At 64.4% G+C, this 12,516-nt stretch overlaps 2 protein-coding genes across 2 annotated transcripts; one reads left to right on the top strand and one right to left on the bottom strand.

Moving 5' to 3' along the window:
* Positions 1 to 1,307: 1,307 nt before the first annotated feature.
* Positions 1,308 to 2,927, top strand: LOC125687768 (uncharacterized). Its single transcript, XM_048933027.1, has 2 exons — positions 1,308 to 2,413; positions 2,704 to 2,927. The coding sequence occupies exons 1-2, from the start codon at positions 1,681 to 1,683 to the stop codon at positions 2,925 to 2,927; spliced, it is 957 nt and encodes a 318-aa protein (XP_048788984.1). The 5' UTR covers positions 1,308 to 1,680.
* On the bottom strand, positions 2,550 to 12,277 carry LOC125687767 (zinc finger protein 664-like). The gene is made up of 3 exons (XM_048933026.1): positions 12,253 to 12,277; positions 8,099 to 8,209; positions 2,550 to 7,983 (listed from the first exon to the last, which is right to left on the bottom strand). Exons 2-3 carry the CDS (start codon positions 8,178 to 8,180, stop codon positions 6,716 to 6,718), a joined length of 1,350 nt encoding a protein of 449 aa, XP_048788983.1. The 5' UTR covers positions 8,181 to 8,209; positions 12,253 to 12,277; the 3' UTR covers positions 2,550 to 6,715.
* Between the last annotated feature and the right edge of the window lie 239 nt (positions 12,278 to 12,516).

Here is a 12,516-nt window from a genome sequence, read left to right as displayed (position 1 = left end):
TGTGGTCTCTGGGTGGATCTATGGGGTCACTGTGGGGTCTCTATGGGGCACTGTGGGGCCCTGTGGGGTCTTGTGGGTCACTGTGGGGTCTCTGTGGGGTCCTGTGGGGCTCTATGGGGTCCTAAGGGGCTCTATGGGGTCTCTGGGGGGATCTGTGAGTTCCTATGGGGCTCTATGGGGTCCTGTGGGTCACTATGGGGTCACTACTGGGTCCTATGGGGTACTGTGTGGTCTCTGGGTGGATCTATGGGGTCACTGTGGGGTCTCTATGGGGCACTGTGGGGCCCTGTGGGGTCTTGTGGGTCACTGTGGGGTCTCTGTGGAGTCCTGTGGGGCTCTATGGGGTCCTATGGGATCTGTGGGGTCTCTGGGGGGATCTGTGGGGTCCTATGGTGTCTCTATGGGGTCCTGTAGGTCTCTATGGGGTCCTATGGGGCTCTATGGGGTCTCTGGGGGGCTCTATGGGGTCACTGTGGGGTCTTTATGGGCCACTATGGGGTCTCTGGGGTGATCTGTGGGCTCCTATGGGGCTCTGTGGGGTCTCTATGGGGCACAGTGGGGTCCTGTGGGGCTCTATGGGGTCTCTGGGGGCATCTGTGGGGTCCTATGGGGCTCTATGGGGTCCTGTGGGTCACTATGGGGTCTCTGTGGGGTCCTATGGGGCTCTATGGGGTCTCTGGGTGGATCTATGGGGTCACTGTGGGGTCTTTATGGGTCACAATGGGGTCTCTGGGGGGATCTGTGGGTTCCTATGGGGCTCTATGGGAGTCTGGGGAGATCTGTGGGTCACTACGGGGTCTCTGTTGGGTCCTACGGGATCTATGGGGTCTCTGGGGTGATCTATGGGGTCCCGTGGGTCACTATGGGGTCTCTGAAGGTCTCTGTGGGCCCTATGGGTCCCTATGGGGTCTCTGTGGGGTCACTGAAAGCGTTCAGGCCGCAGCTCCGCCCCCCCCCGCCGCCTCGGCAGAGCGGAAAGACTCCATCCCCCAGAAGCCTCCGCGTTTCCGCTCCGGAGCGAGGCTGCGGCGGCCGCCGGATGTCGGGGCGCTGCCGTCGTTTCCGTTTCCGCTCGGCCTGGCGGAGCGCGATCCCGGGCGCCTGCCGTTCGGCGTCCAGTGAAGCTCCGGCTGTGGGCGCTCGGCTTCGGGGCGGCGCTGGGAACATCGGCAGCGTTTTGCCGGCGCCATCTGCGATCAAAGCAGCTTGGATTCGCGATGGCGGCGTCCCGCAGCGCCCCGACGGCCGCGCCGTGCGACTCTGTGGGTCTCTATGGGTCTCTGTGGGATCGGCGGGGTTCTGTAAGTCTCTATGGGGCTCTATGGGGCGCTGCGCGGTTCTGTGGGGTGCAGGAAGCGCCCAGAAGGGGGGGTTTGAGCCCAGACCCACATGGCGGCGCGCTCGTCAGGCAGCACGCAGCGCCCGGCCCACGTTGTTCCTGTGGGGTCTGTGGGGCTCTATGGGTCTCTATGGAGTTCTGTGGGTCTCTATGGGGTTCTATGGGTTTCTATGGGACTCTGTGACTCTCTATGGGGTTGTGTGGGTCCCCACAGGGCACTGTGGGTCTCTATGGGGTCCCTATGGGTCTCTGTGGGGTTCTGTGGGTCTCTATGGGATTCTGTGACTCTCTATGGGGTTGTGTGGGTCCCTATGGGGCACTGTGGGTCTCTATGAGTCTCTATGGGGCCCTATAGGGCTCTATGGCTCTCTGTGGGTCTCTATGGGTCTCTATGGGGCTCTCACGCCTCCCGTGCCGCTCTGCCGTCCCATCAGGCTGCCGCTGCTCTCCTGCCTGGCACCTGCGATCTCCGCAGCCCACAGGAGAGCAGGAAACGGCCTCCATGGGAGCTGGGAGCCGCTGGCAGAGGGCCGGGATGGGGATGTGGGGCGGCGAGGCGCCCCCAGGCGGCGGCGGTGCTGGGGACGGAGCAGCAGCTGGGCCTGGAGCTTTGCTGCGCTCTGAGCCGCCACCGCAGGCCTCGGCGTTTGCCGTCAGCGCCGCTCTGCGCCCGCAGGAGCCCTGAGCCGTGCGGAGGAGGCCGTGCGTCTCAGCAGGGAGCAGCGGGCGCCGCCGGACCCTGCGCAGCCAGCGCCGTGCCGCCATCTGCAGACGCAGCCGTGCGTGGCCGCGCCGGGCGAGCGCTCGGCTGCCTTTCCTCCATTCGGGGCGCCTGCGGCCGGCGGAAGGAGCTCTGCCAGCAGGGCTGCCAGCAACGCAGGGCGGGCAGCCGCGGGCCGACACGATGGCGCCGGCAAAGGCAGCGCGGAAGCGCGGGGTCAGAGCTGGGGGTGCAGAGCTGGGGGTGCAGAGCTGCAGTTCAGAGCTGGGGGTGCAGAGCTGTGGATGCAGAGCTGCGGGTGCAGAGCTGTGGGTGCAGAGCTGTGGGTGCAGAGCTGCAGTTCAGAGCTGCGGGTGCAGAGCTGTGGGTGCAGAGCTGGGGGTGCAGAGCTGGGGGTGCAGAGCTGCAGGTTGAGAGCTGTGGGTGCAGAGCTGCAGTTCAGAGCTGTGGGTGCAGAGCTGTGGGTGCAGAGCTGCGGGTGCAGAGCTGGGGGTGCAGAGCTGGGGGTGCAGAGCTGCGGGTGCAGAGCTGGGGGTGCAGAGCTGCGGTTCAGAGCTGTGGGTGCAGAGCTGGGGGTGCAGAGCTGGGGGTGCAGAGCTGCGGTTCAGAGCTGTGGGTGCAGAGCTGCAGTTCAGAGCTGCAGTTCAGAGCTGTGGGTGCAGAGCTGCAGTTCAGAGCTGTGCTTTCAGAGCTGCGGCTCTTCATGCTCAGCCCAAAGCCCTGGCAGGCCGGCGTCCTGCTGTCGGTGTGAACAGGTTGCGCTGCAGCTGCAGTTCAGCTGATCCCGGCGCTGGCCGTCCGTCCCAGGGGAGTCGAGCTCCATTCCACAGCACTTTGGCTGCGCTGCCGCCATTCCTGCCGCCATGAGGCCTTGGCCACCGTCTGACGTCTTCCATCGTCGGCCTCTCCCTGCAGTGCTGGCGTCAGCCTTGCAGCTTTGGATGCTCTCGCACTTCATTCATTGGCTTCATTTTTAATCAGGCCGTGCTGCGCTGTGTCGTGGTGCCTTCCAGTACCATAAGTAGCAAATCCATTTATTTCTCCTCGGATCATCGCTGCTGTTTTCGATCATTTCGGGGTCCCCCGTTTCCCTTTTCTGTTTTGTGAAGCCCTCCAGGTTCGCCGGCCGCAGATCCGGGCCGAAACGCGCTGTGAAGGCTGAATGGCAGCGCCGCACACGGAGCCGCTGGTGTGCAATGAGCGCCCGGCTGGGGGCGCAGCTCATCCTGCAGGAGGGCAGGGGAAACTCTCCTCTCTGGCTCCATCGCGGCGTCGCAAAGCCGCGGTCGTTGGCTGACACCCGGCAGCCCGGATCTTGGTTTTGCTCTCCTTGCTGACGTTCTTACAGTCAGCGCCGCTGGCTCTGCTTGGTTTCTGCGCCTCCATCGTGAGCTGTGAAGCCGCTCTGCTCCTGCGGTCCTCAGACGCGAGGTTGGAGCCGAGTCTGGTCACAAAGGCTTTGTGCGACGGCGCTGCGCTGCCCCCAGGCTCCTCTGCCACGGCTGCTGCCAGGAACAAGAGGCCGATGCCCGGCGCCAGCGGCTCCATGGCTGCGGGGCACCAAAACTCACTGTGAGTTCAGGATTAGGGGCAAACCGTGGATTGAAGGATCATTTTCTGCTGTTTCAGGAGCCTTTCAGGCGGCGCTGATCTGCTCTCATCCATCCCTGCTCTGCCCGGCGGCTCCCGGCCCCTTTCCCCTCCCTGCTGCTCACTGTGGTGCCGATGCCTTGCGAACCCTGAGGACTGCGGTGCCCGGGAGGCGGCCGCCCGCTGCCTGCGCTGCAGGACAGAAGGAGACCCGGCTGCTGCAGCCTCTGCTCCCTGAGGCCGTCGCTGCTGCTCACAAATACGGGGGAACATGGAGGTGAAAATCCTCCAAACGCAGCAGGTGGAGCTTTGAGGACCACAGGAGCGCAGCCCCCCTTCCCTGCGCGTCTTTTCCCCCGCAGGATCCGCAGGCGCTTCGTGATCCTTGTTCTGCTGCGGGCGCCTCCATCCTTTGTGATGTTGCACTGCATGGAGGCTGCGCAGCCCTGCTGGCGGCACGGCTCTCCTGCAGGACGCTCTGCCCCGGCGCCGGCTGCGTTCCCCAGTGGCCGTGCCCCATTGCTGCCAGCAGGAACCCAGCGGACGCCCAGGCATCGCAGCAGGAGCTCAGGGAGGGAGCGCAGAGCCCACGAGAAGCAGAGCGCGGAGCCGCGGCCTCCCTGCAGTGCTGGGAGGTGAAAGGGAAACTGCGAGGGAATGGAGAGCAGAGGGCGTGCGAGGGCTTCGTTCACGTGAGCTCAGACAAGGCCTGGGGCCGCACACGCAGCCACCTCTGCAGCCTCCATGCATGGAAGGGCGCAAAGCCGGCAGGATCAGGCCTGGAACGGCTCCATCTCACCCCGTTTCTGGACTGCAGACCTCAGAGCCCCTTTCCAGTCCTGCGCTCCTGTGCCCTCAGTCTGCAGCTGATGGGAAGCACCTAACAAAGAGCCGGGCCCTTGAGGAGCCTCACTGTTCTCATGGTGTGCAAAGGACGGAGGATGTGCACAACCTGGGCTCGGGGCGCATCGGACGCCTTGTTTGAACGTCAGATACCAAGGACGTTAATTAATGTAGATATAATTGTGATGAATTACCGAGGATGAAGGCTTACAGGAGATGGCATCGCACTTCTGAGCTCGTAGGACGCTGCAGAGCCTTTCTAACGCGCGCCTGCTGGGTTCAGAATCCAAGCCTTCGCACCATTCCATGCCTTTATGTTTGGAGGACAGAGGCGCCGTCAGGGCGCTGTTGGTGCCCAGCTGAGCTTGGAGCTCTTCTCCAGCCTCGGTGACTCCATGAGCGCGGCTCCGGCCCGCAGCGCCTTCGGTCCCCCCTGGTTGTTTCTGTCTGTCCTGAACGGTGAGGAGCTGCAGCCCCTTCCCCCGCTCTCCAGATCCCCCCTGCACTCTTTGTGCATTCGCACACTTCTGACATGCAGAGCCACGCTTCGATGTTCGATGGGCTTCATGAAGGCTCATCGCCCCTCGGAGCCCAGCCAGCCTCCAGTCAGCTGCACAACTTGTTTCTGTCTGTCCATCCCTTCCTGTTCTCCGTTCTCTGCTGGAGCCCGGATCCTTCGGCCCAAACCCGGAGCTCTGCAGCAGCTGCACCGTTCTGAGGAGCTGAGAGCAGCGAGGGACGGAGCAGGGAGGGAGGAAGCGGCGAGGGAGGAAGCGGCGAGGGACGGAGCGGCGAGGGACGGAGCAGGGAGGCTCTCGGGCTGCGATGGCTCCCACGGGCAGTCGGTGCTGAGTCCATCATCAGCCTCCGGCGCACAGCGCTGCACAGAAGGAAGCTTTTGTGGAACCAATGGGTCCCCAGAGAGCTGCGACCATCACAGCCCCCAGGAGTCGTTAGCGCGGGTAATTAGGAAACTGGAAGCTGAGTGCAGACACAAAGGCGCCGTGCTGGTGGCGCTGATGCCGAGTGCAGCGTCCTGTGCCCCGGGGAGCAGAAAGGCTCTGATGCCCGGACCTTTGGCACGGAGAGCCTCCCTCTGTGCCGGCTCAGCCCCTCGGCACGGGGCACAAGGAGGCCGTGAGCCCCCAGGGCCGTGAGCACAGCCTGCTGCCGGCAGCTCTGTACACAGCCTCCATCCGCAGCCTGTGGGACAGAGGCCTCGGCTCCATCGTGGCCCTTCCAGCCTCACGGCCACCGCAGGCCGCCCCACAGCACTGCAGGCCCAGGGCGCGTTTCCCTGCAGGCAGCCCCTGCTCACAGCTGCTTCCCAGCGCAGCATCTCCCCGCTGCCCTCAGCGCTGCCCTTTGGGACGCACCAAGGCTTCTTCTGCTCAGCCTCCAGCACCGCTCTCAGTTTTAGGGTCAGGGTTCCTTCCGTGCCCACAGCGCTCCTGCTGCTCGTTCCTCGTCGCCACGCAGATTTCATCGCCTCCCACAGCGGTTTGCAGCTCACGCTGCGCTGCTGCTCCAGCTGCTCTCAGAAGCCGCCTGGCTGCAATCCTTCGTTTCCTACCTGCACCCCCGGCGCGAGATGAAGAAGCAGCGGCTGCAAGGTTGGCGAGCCCAGTTTATTACAGAGCTGAACTGGGGAGGGGGAAGGGAGGACGGGCCGATAGGAACGAGGGGAGCGGGAAGGGAAGGAGAAGATGGAAGGGACGCCCCTATGAGAGCCATCGGCCGCAGCACAGGGAAGCAAGCGGAGGAGGCAGGAAGCTGAGAGGCGAGAAGGAAAGCGGGCGCCTGGCGGATGTGTGGGGCCGGAGCTGCGAGCTGGGGGCCGTGCTGGGCTGCTCCATTCTGCCCCTCCCCACCCAGCTGCAGGGGATTCCCAGCGATCCCCAGTGATGGGGTTGGACTCCATGATCTCTGCAGCTCCCTTCCAACCCCTACAATTCTGTGATCCCCAGACTCCCAGCGAAGCCCCCGCAGCGGCGCTGCTCTTCTCCGCACCCTTTCACCCCTCAGTGCGCTCAAAAGCCGGGAGCAGCGCAGCACGCAGACGCACAGCTGCTTTCCTTAGGAAACCCTCAAATCGCTGCTGGGAGGACGAGCAGAGCAGAAACGGGGCCCAGGCCGAGATGCTGTCGGGACGGCAGGGAAGTCTGGGCTCCGCTGTGGGTCTGTGGGAGGCCAGGAGGCAGCGGCCGGAGCCGCGCGGCCACTCAGCGCTGCTGCGCTCGGCCGCCGTGGAGGCGCCTGTGGGAGCTGAGGTTGGAGCTCCTTCGGAAGCCCTTGCCGCAGTCGGGGCACTTGTAGGGCGTCTCTCCCGTGTGGACGTGCTGGTGGTAGATGAGGTCGGGGCTCCTCTTGAAGCTCTTCCCGCACTCGGGACACTTGAAGGGCCGCTCTCCGGTGTGGATGCGCTGGTGGACGACGAGGTCGGAGCTGCCGGCGAAGCCCTTGCCGCAGGCGGGGCACTTGTAGGGCCGCTCTCCGGTGTGGGTGCGCTGGTGGCAGGCCAGGTGGGAGTTCCTTTTGAAGGCCTTCCCGCACACCAGGCACTCGTAGGGCCGCTCTCCGCCGTGGAGGCGCCGGTGGCGGCTGAGCTCCGAGCGGCTCTGGAAGCGCCGTGGGCACCGAGCGCAGGCGTGCGGCGCCGCCCCGCTGTGCGCGGCCTGGTGCGCAATGAGGTCCGAGGCGCTCCTGAAGGCCCGCTCGCACTCGGGGCACCTGTAGGGCCGCTCCCCCGTGTGCACCAGCTGGTGGCGGCTGAGGTCGGCGCTGCTCTTGAAGGCCTTGCCGCACTCGGGGCACTTGTGGGGCCGCTCTCCGGTGTGGCGGCGCCGGTGGTGGACGAGCTCCGAGTTGCTCTTGAAGGCCTTCCCGCAGGCCGGGCACCCGTAGGGCCGCTCCCCGGTGTGGATGCGGCGGTGGTGGGTGAGGTCGGAGTTGGCGGCGAAGCTCCTGCCGCACTCGGGGCACTTGTAGGGCCGCTCCCCGCTGTGCACCAGCTGGTGGCGGCTCAGGTGGGAGCTGCTGCCGAAGCGGCGCGGGCACAGAGCGCAGCCGTAGGGCCGCTCCCCCGTGTGCACGCGGCGGTGGCGCAGGAGGCCGAAGTGGTTCTTGAAGGCCTTGCCGCAGTCGGGGCACTCGAAGGGCCGCTCTCCCGTGTGCACGCGGCGGTGCGAGGCGAGCGCCGAGCTCCACCGGAAGCGCTTGGCGCAGTCGGGGCACTCATGTGGTGCCTCCTCCGCACGCAGGCAGCGCTGTGAGGCGATGCTGGGCCCAAGCTCCTCACGCGGCTCCCGCCTGCTCTCCCCACTCGCTTCCTCGCTGCCCGCCTCTCCGTGCGGCTCCTCGCAGGGCTCTCCTCGCTGCAGGCCGCCCTGCTCAGCCCTGCTGCTTCCTGTCGCCGACGCGCAGCCACTCTGCCTCTCATACCTGCCGCTCTGCCGCTCGGCCTCCTGCCCTGCTGCGCTGCCCCCTGCTGCTGGATGACAGAGGGAAGCCAGGACGGCACACGGCGCCCCCAGCGCTGCCCGGCCGCGGTGGCTCCGGACGCCCCCCTCCCCTCCCCTCCCCTCCCCTCCCGCTCCCCACCTCACCTGGGCCGAGCTCCCCCACCAGCTCCTCAGGGCCGCACGCAGCGGGGCTCCAGGGCTCTGCCGCTCCTTCAGGCAGGGCCATCGCCGCGGCTTTGGGGACGGGCAGCGGAGCTGCGTGGACACAAAGAGGGGAGCGGAGAGCGTTTCTGCGAGAGCTGCCTGCCCGCCAGCTGCACTGCGTGTCCCCCCCCCATGGGAAAGCGCAGCTCAGGCCTGGCTGAGCCCGGCCAAAGTGCTGCCTTCCCAGCACCCAGGGAGCCTCACACGGCTCTGCACACAGCGCAGCACGCGTCCTTCCTGCACAACTCCTGCCTGCCTGCCAGCAGCCGCGCCGGGGCTTTGGGCTGAGCACACAGAGCCACAGCTCTGCACCCACAGCTCTGAACTGCAGCTCTGCACCCACAGCTCTGCACCCCCAGCTCTGCACCCACAGCTCTGCACCCCCAGCTCTGCATCCCCAGCTCTGCACCCACAGCTCTGCACCCCCAGCTCTGCACCCCCAGCTCTGCACCCCCAGCTCTGCATCCCCAGCTCTGCACCCACAGCTCTGCACCCCCAGCTCTGCACCCCCAGCTCTGCACCCCCAGCTCTGCATCCCCAGCTCTGCATCCCCAGCTCTGCACCCCCAGCTCTGCACCCACAGCTCTGCACCCCCAGCTCTGCACCCCCAGCTCTGCACCCCCAGCTCTGCACCCGCCGCTCCGTCCCCAGCACCGCCGCCGCCTGGGGGCACCTCGCCGCCCCGCGCCCCCATCCCGGCCCTCTGCCAGCGGCTCCCAGCTCCCATGGAGGCACCACGGCCGTTTCCTGCTCTCCTGCGGACTGGAAGCCGTTCCCTGCAGTCCTGTCGCTGTTACACGGGAGCAGAGGCCGCCCCCCGGCCCCCCGCAGCCCCCCGGCCCCCCGCAGCCCCCCTTCATGCAGTCACAGAGGGCAGTGAGGCCTCCCCTGAGCCCCTCCTGTCCAGGCTGAACGCTCCCAGCTCCTTCAGCTCTTCCTCACCAGCCCTGTGCTCCAGACCCCTCCCAGCTGTGTCGCCCTTTGGAGCCCCTCCACGTCGTTCTGGCAGCGAGGGGCCGCAGCTGAGCCCAGCCCTGGAGCTGCAGCCGCAGCAGAGCTGAGCACAGCACAACCAGGCGGCCGCTGCCCCGTTCCCAATGGCAGCGCAGTTCCTGACGCCGCCCTGCCGCCCTCACTGCTGCCTCGCGCTCAGCCCAGCCTCCATCAGCGCCCAGCTCCACTTCCTCTGCATCTCCAGCCGCTGCTCCCCAAGCCCGCGGCGCCGCCTGGGGTCGTGGCCAAATCTGCATGCATTTAAATACAGCACAACGCTGCCTATCGCAGCAAAGCCATCTGCATGCATTTAAATACAGCACAACAACGCTGCCTATCGCAGCAAAGCCATCTGCATACATTTAAATACAGCACAACAACGCTGCCTATCGCAGCAAAGCCATCTGCATACATTTAAATACAGCACAACAACGCTGCCTATCGCAGCAAAGCCATCTGCATACATTTAAATACAGGCCGCTGCACAAACGGGCTCCGGCACAACACACAACACAGACACGGCACAATGCACCACCATCCTGCGCCGCTTACAGGGACAGGGCACTGCGTGCCACAGACCCCACAGAGACCCACGGAGACCCACAGAAACTTATGGGGACCCACAGAACCCCATAGAGACCCCACAGAGCCTCATAGGGAACCACAGAGGCCCACAGAGCCCCATAGGGACACATAAAGCCCCATACAGACCCATAGAGACCCATAGACACCCATAGTGCCCCATAGAGACTCATAACAACCCACAGAACCCCATAGAGACCCATAGAAACCCATAGAGCTTTACAAAACCCATAGAGAGCCATAGAGCCCTATAGGGCCCCAGAGAGACTCGTAGAGACCCATAGGGACCCACACAGTGCCATAGAGACCCATAGAACCCCATAGCGACCCACAGGGACGCCATAGAGGCCCACAGGGACCCACACAACCCCACAGAGAGTCACAGAGTCCCATAGAGCCCCACAGAACCCCATAGAAACAACGTGGGCCGGGCGCTGCGTGCTGCCTGATGAGCGCGCCGCCATGTGGGTCTGCGCTCAAATCCCCCCTTCTGGGGGCTTCCTGCACCCCACAGAACCGCGCAGCGCCCCATAGAACCCCATAGAGACTTACAGAACCCCGCCGATCCCACAGAGACCCATAGAGACCCACAGAGTGCCATAGGGCTCCCCTCCGTGCTCTGTGTTCAACAGGGACTGAACGGCATCACATCAACGTGAACCAGACGAGCGCCGAGGCGTCCTGGAGAGGACGGCACTGAGACCAGACAGCAGCCAATTAACAACTCATTAACAAGCGTAAAACCGTCCGGCAAGGTTGCGAACCTGCAGTGCCCGATCGGGGGGGGGCAGCGTTAAAGGCCGCCGGGGCGCTGCGGGACGCCGCCACCGGACCGCGAACCAAACCTGCTTTGATCGCAGATGGCGGCCCGACAAAACGCTGCCGATGTTTCCAGCGCCGCCCCGAGGGAACCGCGGCCCCCCGGCCCCGCTCCGCCGCGGCTCTCCCCGATTCTTTCGGTCTGCCGGCGCTCCGCGACCGCGGGGGAGGGGACGGGAGGGGGGGGGAGGCAGCCGGACGGAGCGAAGAGAACCAGAGCGGCCTGCCGACAGCCCAAAGCCGGCAGCCGAGCGCCGACGGCCGGAGCCTCACTCGGCTGCCAACGCCAGGCGCCCGGGATCGCGCTCCGCCCGGCCGAGCGGAAACGGAAATGACGGCAGCGTGCCGACATCCGGCGGCCGCCGCAGCCTCGCTCCGGAGCGGAAACGCGGAGGCTTCTGGGGGATGGAGTCTTTCCGCTCTGCCGAGGCGGCGCCGCGGCTGCCGGCGGTGCGGAGCTGCGGCCTGAACGCTTTCGCTGCCGGCCGTGCGGAGCTGCGGCCTGAACGCTTTCGCTGCCGGCCGTGCGGTGAGGAACGGCGAGAGCGGACAGCAGCGAACCGCGACTCGTGCGGCTCGCTAACGGGGACTCGAACCCGGGTCTCCTGCGGGCTGCTCTCAAGCGCCCCCTGGCGGCGTTCCGCGTAACAGCAGGAGAAAAAAAAGGAAATAAAAGAAAAGCCGTGCAGAACTTGAGGGATGTTTGTTTGTTTGTTTGTTTGTTTGTTCGTTTGTTTGTTCGTCCCAAGTGATGACGGCGGTTTTGACAGCGGCTCTGCTGAGCGATTGAACGCCTGGCATCAAAATGAGCGCAGGGAATCAGTGCAAAAAGCGCTGGATCTGCTCCCAATCGCCAAAATGGGCGGCGAGCGCTCAGCTGCTGTGGGCATCATTGGCAGAGAAATGCGGCTGTGGGCACGGCTGGTCTGCGGGGCGCCGGGCAGGAGACCGAGCAGGGCCACAAAGACGGGCTGCACACATTTAGCGATATTTAAGGGGAAAAACAGGGATTTCTATGAAAATAAGCGATATTTTAGGGGAAAAACAGTGTTTCAGCATCGCCCCAACATCTCCACTGTCATCCCGTCCATCCCAGTGATGCTCTCTTATTTCAACCCCAGGTGTTTTCCAACATCTCTCCGGTGTCACCTCTACAATTTCCTCCCCATCACCGCTGTGTTTCTCCATCAGCATCAATCCAGCGTCACTCCCTGATATCCGCCCCAATGATTCCCCAATGTCACCCACCAACATCACTGACACATCATAGAGTTTTGCCTCCCAGCATCTCCCCAGTAACGTCCCCCCCCCCACAACAACATCCCTCCTTTATCTCATCCCTCAACATCATCCTATATCATGACTGCACACACAGACCCAGCATCAACCCAGCATCACTGCGGTGTCACAGCCGTGCACCCCCACCAGTGTCACCCCAACGTCACTCCCTGATGCCACCCTGCAGTCAAAGCCCCACATCATCCTGGTCTCATTGCATTGTAACCCCCCAGCTTCACTCTAACAGCATCACCCCACAAAACCCCCCCACATCACCCTTACCATTAATTACCCACTGTAACGCTGCAGCATGATGGAAAATGCAACAACAGCAGCAGAGAAGCAAAGTCCCAGGCTGCAGTAAGTGAGGATGTGCTCAAAGAGCAGCCGTAAGCACAGAAACAGAACAAAAACCTGCTTACCTTTGGGAGACCTGCAAGCACAGAGCTCCAGCCAAAGCCCCTCACTGCTGATGCCAATGCTTAAATGAGAGCCGGGAGGGGGTGGAGCCAGGCTCCTCCTCTTCCATCACTCAGGTGCGTTTCATGCAGCTGAGCTCCTGTGGTTTGTCCCTTCTCAATCATTGTTTCAAGGCACGACTTTGGGTTTCCACTACACCCCCAACAGCATCACTCCAACATCACTCCCTGATGTCCCCCCATGATGCTCCAACATCGCCCCCCACA

This window comes from Lagopus muta, unplaced genomic scaffold (assembly GCF_023343835.1).
Source record: "Lagopus muta isolate bLagMut1 unplaced genomic scaffold, bLagMut1 primary scaffold_201, whole genome shotgun sequence".
Lineage (NCBI taxonomy): Eukaryota > Metazoa > Chordata > Aves > Galliformes > Phasianidae > Lagopus > Lagopus muta.
The sequence above is the reverse complement of the archived record's forward strand: the minus strand, read 5'-3'. Positions and strand labels throughout refer to the sequence as shown.